The sequence below is a fragment of the Leuciscus leuciscus genome (assembly GCF_965113295.1).
Source record: "Leuciscus leuciscus genome assembly, chromosome: 10".
Taxonomy (NCBI): domain Eukaryota; kingdom Metazoa; phylum Chordata; class Actinopteri; order Cypriniformes; family Leuciscidae; genus Leuciscus; species Leuciscus leuciscus.
The window spans coordinates 12918849-12932968 of record NC_138734.1 but is presented as its reverse complement, the minus strand read 5'-3'; the positions used below and the strand labels follow the sequence as shown (position 1 = coordinate 12932968).

The window sequence follows — 14120 nt, the reverse complement described above, 5'->3', positions numbered from 1 at the left end:
CACTAATTTATCAATAATTGTTGTTATACAGCATTTCTTTAGGACTCTCAGTAGGTTTTGGAACACGGCCAATGTGTATGAGCAGAAATTAAATAAAAGTACTGTGTAAAAAGTCCATAAAACTATCCAGAAGATTTTGTATTTGCCTTTCAGGAGAATATTTTGATCAGGAGAGACAGGAAGTCAGGAGAGTCAAGAGAGAAAGGAAGAAAGACCTTACATTGTTTTCTGACAATCCCATTTGCTATATTTTGCAGAATAAGTGCAGCTGATGAAGAACTGATATGGAACTTCTCTCAAACACCCTCTGAACATGCCTTCCCTGTCCCAAATGTGTCCCATAGTGTCGCTCTCAAAGTGCGGGTTCAGTCTTTGCCCCGCCAGCCCAAATACCCCGTACTTAAATGTAGCATCCACTCAGGTCTTGGTTTTTTGGGCAAGAGAGGCCTGGAGCGTGGCGAGGGTGGCAACCGTGCTGGAGAGAACTGCAGTTCCCTCCGTCTGCCAGGATCTCCACTCTTCTCCAGACCTCTACGTCCTTCTCCACCTCCCCACAGCCCTCTTAACACCCGTAAATGCCCCCCTCGCCCTGAGTCCCCTCTCCCACCAGGCAAAGCAGTCAAGTGGCTGTATTCTCGGCTGAATGGCGGTGTGGACGCCTCCCCTACGGAGGCGTATAACTCGTGTACTAATGGGGCAGAGAGCCCCAAGACATCAACCATGGAGTCACCAATTCGTGGTTTTAAATCACTCTCCATCACTGACCCTTTATTTACCCCCAGTCCAAGCCCCAGCTCCATCTCAGGTGAAACCAACCCCCTCATTGGCTCCCTGCTTCAGGAAAGACAGGAAGTCATTGCTCGCATTGCTCAGCGATTGAATTTCTGCGACCCTACTGCTCCCCATCTCCCTGATGCTCTCTTCACTTCTCAAGAACCTCCAGGACACAAAACAACCTGGAACTCATCACAGGATAAGGAGCGCTTGAAGAAATCCAAAGAACCCCTCTTCTCAGTCCCCCAGCCTCAAAACCACAATGGAACCAGTCCAGAATTCCCAGAGAGGAGCCGGTCTTCTCTCTTCAACACCCCCTTGAGCCCTAGAAGCAGAACACGGCTGGTTGGAGTTGACCGTGAATCAAAAACCTCCCCAAAACCCTCAACATGTAGGCGGCTGGTACTCAGTGACCAGTCCGCTGAGGGTTCGCTGATTGCAGATGCTGTTCAGGACATTTCGAGGTTGATTCAGGAGCGACTGCAACATTCCTACAGTCTCCTGAATGGCACCTATAAATTGAAGACCTCTCATAATGAACAGGTTGGTGCAAACCACGGAGCCCAGACAAATGGCTTTGTATCACCACCAAGCCATAAGAAATTTTCAAGTGCACCCAATGGTGAGGCAAGCACAGATCCTCGTATGTCTCAAGCAACAAAATGTTGCAGATCTCCTGACTCTAGTCGCAGTAAGCGAGACTGTTCCCCTAGACCACTAAACGTGGCCAGCCCAAAACTTGAAGACCACAGCGTCACAAAATCACAGACTTTAACGGCAAGTAATCAGCAACAGTATGCCAGTAGAGAGTCCTGGGCCTCCTTGAAAAACAACTCTAGCCATGCAAGCTCTCCTCAGGAGAATGGGCTGAACCAGACTGGATACCTCCAGCCCTTCAAGACCCAAGAGGCAATCCATGAGAAAGGAGCAGAAAAGCATGTCCGGGATGGGTCCACTTGTCCTGAGAAGGACGAGAACCAGGAGCCCTGGACGTCCCCCTCTAGCACACCAGTCAACCTTACCTTCAATTCCTCTAGTCCTGCCAAGAGCAGTTATACAGTGAGTTGATATGTCTTTCCTACCATATTATTTTTTTTTAAGTTCAAGTGTATTTATAGGATTACTTTTGTAATCTTAATATGCTTTTAGTTAATGTGGAGAGTTTTGAATCTATTCCTTTGGAACCCAGTCTATCAGAGCACTTACATTGCCATTTTACTTAATTTAATGTTCTCTGCTGAATTTATCCTCTTTTTAATAACAGAGACGCCCCCCTTCCCCTCTGAAGTCATGCAATAACTGGAAGAAACAGAATCGCCACTCCATAGACGGAACTGCAACAAAAGCCTTCCACCCCTGCACAGGCCTACCTCTCCTCTCCAGCCCTGTAAGAGCACAGATCCCTCTGTTGCCCTCCAACACATAGATTATAGCACAGCATCTTATTGAAAGGGTCCCAAAGTCTTTGTATCTGTGACTCATCTAGCCTCACATCTGAATCACTTCTTGTTTGTCTCAGTGCTGTCCACAGAGTTTCTATGCTTCCTAGATGACACGCAAATTAAGTCTCATGGGTCACAATAGACCTATAATAAAAACGTACTCCCTATAACCCAAGTTTTTATTAATACTTTCCAGAAATACTCTTGGTAAATTAAGCCCATTAGTGTTTTCAAATCATACCAATGCCAGTTTTTCTCTGTGGACTGAGTTCTGATTTGTGCCATATGACTCAAGCACTTCACTGTGTGTGGGAGTTTGGTGCTGTTACTCCAGATGAGTGGTGCTCTTGTTCTTTCAGATGAGATACACTCAGATGTAGTTCTTACTCTTTCTATTGGTTTTCATTAAATATTACAAACAACTGAATCCGGTTGCAAACTTTGAAATAATCTCCCTCTTTCATGTGAGGTCTACTTCTTAATTGGGCATTTTTTAAAATCTACTCTTAAATCATATTGTACAGCACTTTGGATCAATGTATATTGTGTATAAATGTGCTTTATAGATAAATGTTGTTGTTGATATACCACTGTATTATCACCTGACACCATATTATAGCACACACAATATTTTTTGATTTACAAAAACTTTAAGCACAAGTGGTCACAAGCTTGCAAAACAAAGATGTAAATGTGTTCATCTGCTTCCTCCTTTTTTCCCCTCAGGTTCCTCAAAGAAAAAGCCAGACAGGATATTTTGATTTAGACACATCTCTGATTCATTGCAGAGGTGTTCCATGGGCAGCCAATAAGAGGTATGACTTTCTTTCCTCACTTTATTTCCTGCTGTAGTGCCATTGTTCCGAATTTCAGTGACATTTCCTTTACTGAGACTTTTATACATACACTGCCATCTGCTGTGCACACATACACTAGAGTTATCCCTAAAGCTACAGACTACCCAAAATGGCTGACTGAACTTTGTGTGTGTGTGTCTGTCTCTATGTGTGTGTTTGCAGGGTTTTGAAAAGATCACAAGACTGTGATGAGTCTCAGCAGCAGATCCTCAGTGCCAGCGCTCCACCCGCCAGCCTCAGCCTTTTAGGAAACTTTGAGGTAGATGAACAAATTATTTCTCACACACACACACACACACACACACACACATGTTGGATCTCCATGTTTTATGGGGATTTTCCATAGACATAATTATTTTAATACTAAAAACTATATATTCCATCCCCTAACCCAAACTATAACCCTAACAGAAAACTTCCTACATTTTTACAATTTAAATAACTTTATTTAGTTTAGTTTTATATCGGGTTTTTTACATTTTTTTAACATTTTTTTATGAGGACTACCCAAAGGTTGCTTTTGGGAGATTTTGTTTAGCTCACTTCTGGTTTTCCCCCAAAATATACTTTAGTAGGTACACACAAATACATGCTTTTTTCACTATATTTTTCAGGATATCTCATAGACATTTATATCAGGTTAATGATATTTTCTACCTGACCCCTACCTCTAAACAGCTCTCACAGATACCTGTGCAAAACCCTAGATTTAAATATAAACCGATTTTACGCCTTTTTATAAGCCTTTACATTTTCACACACAAAAAAACCAAATACAACATTTAGTATGATTCATAAGATTTTTTCAAAGTCAAAATCTCAGGTTATACTATCCTTGAGGAGACAAAAAGGAATACCTGGACCACACACACGCACACACAATTAGTGAACAACCCTTTGAGTGAACAACCCTTTGAGTGAACACCCCTTTGAGTGAACACCCCCTGTCTTTATTTTTGCTAATGATATTGTCTTTATCCTGATCACACATTAAACATATGCCTCTAATGGATGGATGGATGGATGGATGGATGGAAAGATAGACAGATGTTTCTTTGTGTGTGTTGATGTGTATTTCTGTGTGTTTTTGTGTAGGAGTGTGTATTGAATTATCGTTTGGAGCCGTTGGGCACTATTGAGGGTTTCACAGCAGAGGTTGGCGCCAGCGGAACCTTCTGCCCCAGTCACATGACCTTACCTGTGGACGTGTTATTCTACAGCGTCTCTGATGATAACGCACCTTCCCCCTACATGGTAATGGACCAAGCTGAGTTTCTTACATATTTTGTGTACTTGTTTTGAATATGTTACAGTAAAGTCAGTATTTGGCTGACTTTACTGTAAAGTCAAGTAAAAGTAACTTTACAGTAAAAAAGTTACTTTTTTTATGCTCCCCCATAGAGCATAAATGTAATACAAACATATTTTAAGGAGTCAGTACAAAATTTTAAATGTTTAAATCCTATATCTTTATTGAATTATCTTGCTTCTCTTCAGGGTGTCATAAACTTGGAGTCCCTCGGTAAGAGGGGATATCGAGTACCTCCTTCAGGAACCATTCAAGTGGTAAGATTCATCATCAAGACCTACATAATTATCTGCTTGCGCACTATGTTTCATGGTAATGACACACTTTTGCAAATGAGTCATAACTACTCATAAGTGTGTGTAATAACCATCAGACAATGCTGTGAGAACAAAGGAGAATGTCAACCATTAAAATTGTGTACAGATGCGCCCTCTACTGGTGAATGTGTAGGAATTGCATTTACATGCAAACAGAACAATAGTAAAAAAAAACTTTACTTAACTTTTCAGTGTAGTCCTTTCATATCTGGTGTAAATCTTTTAAAAAAATGTAAAGCAACAGTCTTTTCCATGGTAACTGACATTATGACCCAAATGTTACTGATACTTGTGCTTGGAATATTCCTTTAAATTCTTTGATTTGCATTAATCATGAACGAATTACTCTGATTCACTCTTTTCAATAAATGTTTTTTGGAGGATAGTGAAATAAAACAGGTTTCCCTGCCCACTTAAATTAGTAGCATGTGTTTCTGATGAAATGCTCACCGACTGTTACTGTAAATGTGTCTGGATTTGCATGCATGTTTTCTGCTTTGGATTTTGTAGCTTTGATGCTCAGCGAATGTTTTGTCTTTTGTCTCTGAATGCCAGACCTTATTTAACCCCAATAAGACAGTGGTGAAGATGTTTGTGGTGATGTATGATCTGAGAGAAATGCCCGCCAGCCATCAGACATTCCTGCGGCAGAGAACCTTCTCAGTCCCAGTCAAACGCGAGTACAATGGACAGAACAACAAAAAGCCGTCCTCACTGGGGCAAGGACGAACTCTCCGCTACCTTGTCCATCTGAGGTCAGTACCATGGCCTTGAGTGCTCACTTATTTTCATTCAGGCATACAGGGCTTAAATGCTCAGTGTATTCTGTCAAATGGTCGTAAAGCTTTTGGTCTAGACCACACTTTCTCAACAGGTATCTTGTGGCCTAGACATGCCTATTCATGAGTATACTTATTTTAACTGGTCCCCAGAAGTCGCATGATAAGGTGTGTGAAAATGCAGTACTTTTTAAAAGTCCTTATTAGAGCAAGTCTGTTCACTTGGCTGCCATCTTGGAAACACCTCCAGGCAGCTATTTTCTAGTCATAAAAATACAGCTCTTATCTTCAATGAGGATTCAAATCTCCAAAGCTGTGTGTCAGGCTTACCTTTCATAACATCGATGCACTGATTTTTCGGCCACTGAAAAGTGATAAAGAGAAAATTATCCAGAAATCTGAACACAAACCGTAACGTACAAAACCAAAAGCCTTTTACATGTAGAAAAACAGCATTCAAATGAAATAGGTATAATTATATTTAATTTAAATATTGACTGATAGTGATATCTTACCAAAAAGAGCTTGAATTTATATTACATGTGAAATGAGAAGCGGTTTTAGTTTTTGGAAGGTGATACCAGTTTTCCTAGTAATACTAGTAAAACATGGATACAGATACATTTAATTTACTTTAAAAATATTTTTAAAAATTGTTGGAGCCTGTATACAGACCAATTAATTTTAATTATTATAATCACTTTTGAAAAGAAAAAAAAATATTATTTATGTTGTAATTATAACAAAGTAACTATATATTAATATAATTCATATTCATTCCATATTAAAATTAACAGTTGGGGTTTTCCTATGTCGTGGAATCATGAATCATGTAGATATTTTTCATGTTCAACCCATATAAATAGAATAAGTTAGTAGAATAAGCAAAATGTCCCTGGATCAGGCAGTCTGGATGTTGTCTTTAATTTTTTATTAAATGTATAATTAAAAATAATTATAATTATTTATAATTATTCTATTGTATAATTAGTATAATAATATTTATGCTGCATAAATTAAATAGCATGACATTTTTTACAGTGCTGATCAACATGGACACTCCTTTTTGATTACTGGATATGACTCATTTAAAGGTTGTTGTTGTTTTTTTTTAACAGACTTGTATATTTACACTAAGTGCCAAACAACATTACAAAAGAAAGAAGCCAAAGAATAAGGCAGGTGGTGGTAACTTTTGACCCAATCGACCTGTTTCTCCCTTTTCCCATCGCATATCAGATCAGAATAATGTTTATTTTAAATAAAAATGAAGAAAATATTTTTAAAAAGTGGAAATAAAGTGGCTAACGGGTATTTAATATTAGGAAAAAAGTGTTTATCGGGTAGGATTAGGGGTAGATGTGGGGAGGGCTTTATTGTCCAAGTAAGGCCGCTACCATTTAATGGTTTTAATAAATATAATCATTCATACTCAATATGTTGTTATTATTGCATACTGTTTTATAATGTACTATAATAAACTGAGGTGCAAATAGTATCTATCAACCATTTATACTTTTTTTTTCACTTCGTTTTCACTTAGTCACTTTAATAGACACATCTATTGATACTTTTTTAGTATAATAATTTAGTATATCTATAATGCCCACACACACACACACACACAAAAGAAAAGAAAAATAGTGCCCCTTTTGAAATAAGACTCCACCAAGGATTCAACATTCTGAGCCATTAAACGCCCCCTTGAGGAAGACAAAGAAACTGTTGTTAGCTTGCTGTATTTGCCACCTAGTGGTTTAAACATGTTACCAAAATATGTCTGATCAGTTGTTGTATGCGTGACACTAGTTACTCTTATTAACTGTTTGACCTTTATTGCTCTCCATCTGTTTCTCAGGTTCCAGAGCTCCAAATCTGGAAAGATCTACCTCCATCGGGACATCCGGCTCCTCTTCTCCCGTAAATCCATGGAAGTGGACAGTGGTGCTGCCTATGAGCTCAAGTCATTCACAGAGTCACCTGCCGACCCCCCTTTCTCTCCCAGATGCTAATTTAATCTAGTCTAGTATATTCTGATCTTAATCCAGCATAGGGGCCTTACTAAATCAAAATCTGTCATCTGCTTGTATGGGAATTAAAAATAGAGAAGCCCACTAACACACACCAACATGCACAGGACTGTTCACATTAATGCCCCTAAAAATACACACCAATGAATCGTCAGTGCTTTGGTTTAAAACAACAAATGGTTGGGAGTTCATTTAGGCTAATTTCCAGATGTTTGGAATGGCGTGAGCAGACATGATGCAGAAAAACTAAATCCATGGACCATTAGAAGAAAAAAAAAGAAGAAAAAAAAAAGTCCAGTAACTGAATAACTGCAAGGATGTTTGAAGAGCACTGTGTTTTTCCACCACAACTGGAACAAAATAAGTTTTGTTCAATTACTTTTTTCTTTGTACTGTTACCAAACCACTTTAATCGGAAGTGTTGCAATAGAAAAACAAATATCTTACTAGCTTAGTGTTTACATATTTACTTTTTTTTTCTTTTTGTCATCAGTTATTTAATATTTAAATTGAACTTTCATTTACTGCACATGTGATGCCCGTTGTGCAAAACATTATGATGTAGTACAAGATATGTTTCAATCATACCATGTATTTTTGTCTTTCAAATTCAGATCTTAAATAAAAGAATTATATATTGTATCTATAAAATTAACTTTAAGCATGCATATGTTTGTGCTCTGTTTTAGAATTTTTTTTATGTTGTGGGGCCAAAATGCCCTCACAAGGATTGTAATACCAGAAATCTTGTATCTTTTTGGGACATTATTTGAAAATGTTAAAATGCTGAAAGTTTTCATGATGGATAGGGTTAGGGGATAGAATATACAGTTTGTACAGTATAAACATCATGTCTATGGAATTTCCCCATAAAACCTGAAAACCTCAGCATGGCGTAGTGGTTAGTCAGGGTTACAGTCATAACCTGAGGGAATGTCTGCCTCACTCTATGGATTACTCATTCAGAGTCTGAAACACCATGGGAACATCCCATGTGGCCATCCCCAAGCCAATATACTAAGAAAGATCCCCAAACTTTTATGCTCTACAGCAAGGGAAGTCCCGGCTGTTACACCTTTCTCCCTCCCTTGTGGAACAGGCCTCAGCCCTTTCTGGCCCCAAGAGCAGAGCTCTAAGTGGAACATATCCAACATAGCCTTAGCTATGTAAGGCGAATCTTATTTGTCAACATAGAGAGCAGCCTACCGCAAGGGAGCTTCTACTCCATTTTAACAACCCCAGATGTATTAGGTGAGAATAGCTCATACCCTGATCTGAATAAAGGCACTTCTCCAGCACTCACTATAGTTAATGGCTAAACTGTAGAATGCTACAATGATATGGGACACCATCGGCTATCCACCACCACTCATTAGTTGTAACACTGATCATACCTATAGAAGTATCCCACCAAAGGGGAGCATATACTGTATATTCCTTCTTCCAGGCCCAACAAACAGTTGGGGGGGAGGTAAATGAAACAAAGGTAAATGAAACTGTCTGCAATTCTTATGAATTGCCCATCATAGTTCTGTTCACCCAACTTTACCCTAAGGGGTACTTAAACAGCAAACCAAAGGGAGTATGCAAGGTGCTAAAAACCTCAGTAATTAGCATCCAAGGGGGAGCATACATCCTTATCCTTTACTCAGGAAAGGGAGGGAAACGGGAACAGGACATAATGCAGTTTGCCCAATTACTCTCATCACCCATGCCCTAAGGGAACCGCAGCCGCAGGGCAGCCTAGGCCCAACTTAAAAGACCCCAGTGTAACTGGGGGAGGGCAGCTCATACCCTGTCTTTAGTCAAGGCACTCTACCGAAGACCCGCTATAGCTAGCACTTAATTTTAATTTAATTTTTTTAAGACCACTAAACCATAGTAAGCGACAGATAATGAGGAAGGACTCCACCACAATCGATGCCCGTCAGACTCTTCCCTATGCTCCGCCTACAATTCCCGCAATCCATCCCACCTTGCCAACTCGGCGGCCATGGGACCTGTACCGTGAGGTGCTGACCCTCGACTCTCATCCCTCAAGAGAGAGTCAAGCATTGGTGGAGCTTCCTACAGCGGACACATCGCTCTGTGGAAGTGCTAGATTCTTATCTTCCTAGAGAATCAAGCAATAACAGAGCCTCTTACTGCGAATGCATCGCCATAAGTGCCTTCAAACTCCCTCGAAAGCCAAACGTGCTCCTTGCAAACGTTACATTTTTATCCCTCGGGAGAAAATCAAGCAAGAGCAGAGTTCTTACCGTGAATGCAACGTGCATCCAGCTCCCTTTGAGCTTATATACAAACAAGCGGTTCCTGAAGACAAGTCGTCCTCAAGTCGTCTGTTTAAACATTTTCATTAATAGTTAGAGTTATGTTTGAATCCGAGATTGTTCTCATTTTATTGTAGTGGTGAGACGAGAACTGTTGCAGTCATTGTTTGGAAATCGACTCTAGACTCAAGAACTGCTGTCACATCAATGTATTCGAGAAATATAGCCACCAAATCACTGTTACCTATGCCAAGTGTAAGAGCACTGCATTAATCAAGCCATAGGGTGAATTGCCCTAATGTGGGACACTGCCTAATGTGGGACACCTAAGGTCTAGTGTTTGTAGGTCCCCCATAAATACATGAATGACAGTGAAACTATGGGTTAGACAAAGCTGTGGTGTCATATGATCAAAATCACATGACCTATCAAATGTCCAATCATATCTGAGGGTGGAGCAATATTCATTATTCCAAAGGTTAAAGTGTATAAGAATAAAAGGATATCAGATTGTTTATCGGTGTATACTGGAGAGATGTTTGCAATAATTATGGCAATAAGGTGGATTAGGGAAGTTAAAATATCCAAGGCAGTAGTATGTTCAGATTGTAGTTCAGCTCTAATAAGTTTGAAGGAGATGAAGTCAGAAACAAGACAGGATATGGTAATAGAGATAATTCAAGAATTATATTCAATCAAACAAGCTAGTTTAGAAGTACAGTTTTTGTGGGTTCCAGCACATATTGGGCTGAGAGGTAATGAGGAGGCTGATGCATTAGCAAAAAAGGCAATAGAACGAGATATAGTAGATATACCGATTTTATTTAGTAGATCAGAAATTAAGTCAATTATTAAAAAAAATATTCTGAAAATATGGCAGCAATATTGGGATAATGAAATAAAAGGTAGACATATGCATCAAATAGAGCCAATAGTGGGTAAAGGAAGAGTATCAGGTAGGTGTAGGTATGAGGAGAATATGATTACAAGATTAAGATTGGGACATACAAGATTGAATAGTACATTGCATTTAATAGGTAAGAGTCCAACAGGTTTATGTGAGGCATGTGAAGTTAGTGAAACAGTTGAGCATGTAGTAATGCACTGTAGGAGATATAATGTTGAAAGGAAAGAGTTGAAGGAGGAATTAAATAATATAGGAGTTAAGTTCACTATTCAAAATGTATTAAAGTCAGATAGGAGTATAATAAATCTAATGGTAGAATATTTGGGAAATACTGGGTTAAATAAGCGCATTTAAATTAGGGGTTTTATTTATTTTTATTTTTTTTTCTTCTTCTACCTGTCATGGGGGCTGAGAGTAGACGGAGGAGCTGAACACGCAGCGCCGGATGAAACTCTATGAAGCCTCTGTGCGGGTAAATAGAGGTTATAGTTGTGTCAATGGTCCATTTCCTAGATAGGTGGCGGTAATGCACATATCTGTCTGCGATCCGCCGTAAAAAAGCAAGAAGAAGAAGAAGAAGAAGGGTGGAGCAATCATCAAACAGGAGGCACCTTGTGTGAAGACCATCCGAAGGCCAGTGACATAGAGTTTTAACAAATTTGATATTGAGGAGTTAAATACATTTTAAACAAAGCAATCCTGCTACTTTTTAGTCTAATATGCTTATGAAATGTTTGTCCATCAAAAAAAATAGTGTAACTTTGTGTGTATAAACTATATATTTAATATTTTTATCAAATTTCCTAGTGTCCCACATTAGGAAATGTGGTTTCCAAATCCGGGACAGTATGATCAGCCTAATGTGGGACAGTACTTAAATGAGTCAAAAATGTGTGAGATGTATTTCAGATCACAATGGCAAATATGAGAAAGACAGGGACAGATTGTCAGATGCAGAAAGAGAGGCAGAAACAGGGAAAGGATAAGAGAAAGAAACATGGAGGGGTGGTGGTGGCGCAATGGTGGTGGCGCAACACCATCATGGGGTGGTGGTGGCGCAATGGATAAGACACATGCCTTTGGTGTGAGAGACCCGGGTTCGAATCCACTGTGAGACACCAATGTGTCCCTGAGCAAGACACTTAACCCCTAGTTGCTCCAGAGGCGTGCGACCTCTGACATATATAGCAATTGTAAGTCGCTTTGTATAAAAGCGTCAGCTAAATGAATAAATGTAAATGTAAATGTAAATGTAAATATTCAGTGGAGGACGGACAGGATGAAAGGAGCCATAGAGGAGTATAGGCAAATTGTTGAGGATGGTGGGGTCCCTCAGCTGAGATTGTTGGCCAGGGCATGGAATGTCGCTAAATCTACTCTCCAGTGAATCTAAAACAAAATAAGATTTTACTATTCTACACGTATCAATGTGATTTTTGGTCTTTTATCATAGATTTTTCAGTGTCCCACATTAGGAAGCTGCAGATTTTCTCAGACGACTTGCAATAAGAGCACTAATATGTGTATAATTTCTCTTATGAATGGGTTATCTGAATTTTCTCTTTTGATTTGATTAGGACACATCCTGGGGTTTTTAAAATGGTATTGGGTGTGGATTTAATGTTTTGGTTACACATCGCAATATGTCACAAAAGTCTAAAGTGCAAAAAATGTCCCACATTAGGGCAATTCACCCCTAAATATATTTCCAGTAATTTTTTACACTGTCTGCTATAGAGCAAAAGACATCAGAAATGATGAAACCAGTGAGTTCTCAGTATGTTGGACATTTCTGAAAGAGACTGTTCTCTGTTCATTTAGTGTGCAGTTGGAGTAACTAGAGTGCTGCTAAGAAGAGATGGCAAAATCTGACATCAGGTATTTTAAGATCATACTCCAAATACTGGCTCATTTCAAGTCAGGGTGACTTTCAGGCATGTTCAAAGTGAGTTTTTATTGAGTAACTTATTAATCAGTGTTGACTCAAGATGCAAACTGTTTCAGTCTGATTTTCTGAACAAGTTGAAGAAAAAAAAGATTTGTAACAAACTAGACATCACAAGAGGAAAATTCTCATCTCCAGCACCAAAGGAGTACACTTTCAACAGTGATATACTGAAACTGGTTTTATTGAAATAAGGGAACAATAACTGGAGACATATATGACTTCAGGAGCAAGGACAAAAAAAAAAAAAAAAAAACTTCCCTACAACACAAAACACATTTTTTTACTTTTAGACAGACAATTTTAAGAAAATGACATGTACAGCCAGACAATATAATTTCACTCACCTATAGCCTATCACTTGAAGCAAAAAAATCCATCTTTCTGTACTTTAAGTGTCCATGTTAAAAGAGATTGTTCAGCCATCTAGTGAAGCTTGCTGTAGCCTATATCCAACTTATATATATATATAGGGCTGCACGATTTGGGGAAAATGTTATATTGTGATTATTGAGGTCAATAATGTGATTGCGATGTGCGATTGCGATATAATAAACAAATGGTTTCATGAGTCAACTTGCTTAGTTCTCAAGTAAAATGCTGAATTGTGTATTTCTCAACTCAGTGTTTTCAAATTAAAATAATATTTTTTACAAAATTAAATAATGACATCTTTGCATTACTGCAAACTTGTTATTGTCTCAATAGTACAATAGTATAAAATAAATAGAACAATAAATAAGAACATTTGTATGCTCATGAAAATAAGATATTCTGAACATTCTGTCCAGACAAACAGGGACATTTAAGCAGGATGTGTATTGTGATTGTCAAAACATTTGGTAACTAAACAGAATTTTGTTAAGTTCAGTGACAATATTTTACAATGTTTACATGGTACAATGACTGGTAGGCTACTGTTTTTATTATTGCTTGATCTTGTGATTTGATTCCAATCTTGATTCAATATCGATTCATTTGGATAAATTTTAGGTACAGTAGATACATGTTTTTTTTTCTCAAGAAAAAAATAAAAGAATATATATATATATATATATATATATATATATATATATATATATATATATATATATATATATATATATATATATATATATATATATATATATATATATATCACCTAATGCTGTAAACAATGCCTGTCAGCTGGTATTATTATTAAAGGTTAAAAATAACAACTCAAATTAAATATAATTTGGTTTTTACTAGGCTATAATCACAACGTTACAATATTTTAATGATATAAGTAAAAATATAATAAATATTTAGTATAGTGCACATATTTAGCAAAATACTCCTCTCTATAATTTGTCTAGCCAACTAATGTGCCATCAAATGGCTTTTCTGAGGTAAATTTAACGTTATGTGACACAGTCTATTGTTCTCCAGATGTTTTACTGACCTCTTTCCGCGGTTGAAAAACACTGATTGATCGATATTATGTATGAGGCATAAACATTTTGGTAAGT

The 14120-nt window shown here is 38.0% G+C and overlaps 1 protein-coding gene and 1 long non-coding RNA gene across 2 annotated transcripts in view; one reads left to right on the top strand and one right to left on the bottom strand.

The window, feature by feature from the left end:
- Positions 1-8174, top strand: part of atosa (atos homolog A) — a 40927-nt gene extending 32753 nt beyond the window's left edge. Inside the window, exons 5-12 of the mRNA XM_082182884.1 lie at positions 258-1833; positions 2039-2161; positions 2943-3031; positions 3236-3332; positions 4169-4327; positions 4571-4639; positions 5255-5454; positions 7337-8174. Coding sequence (XP_082039010.1) covers positions 258-1833; positions 2039-2161; positions 2943-3031; positions 3236-3332; positions 4169-4327; positions 4571-4639; positions 5255-5454; positions 7337-7490 — 2467 coding nt within the window. The 3' untranslated portion in view covers positions 7491-8174. The remainder of the gene's footprint in view (positions 1-257; positions 1834-2038; positions 2162-2942; positions 3032-3235; positions 3333-4168; positions 4328-4570; positions 4640-5254; positions 5455-7336) is intronic.
- Positions 1-14120, bottom strand: part of LOC309508646 — a 192728-nt gene that overhangs the window by 51817 nt on the left and 126791 nt on the right. The window lies entirely within an intron of this gene.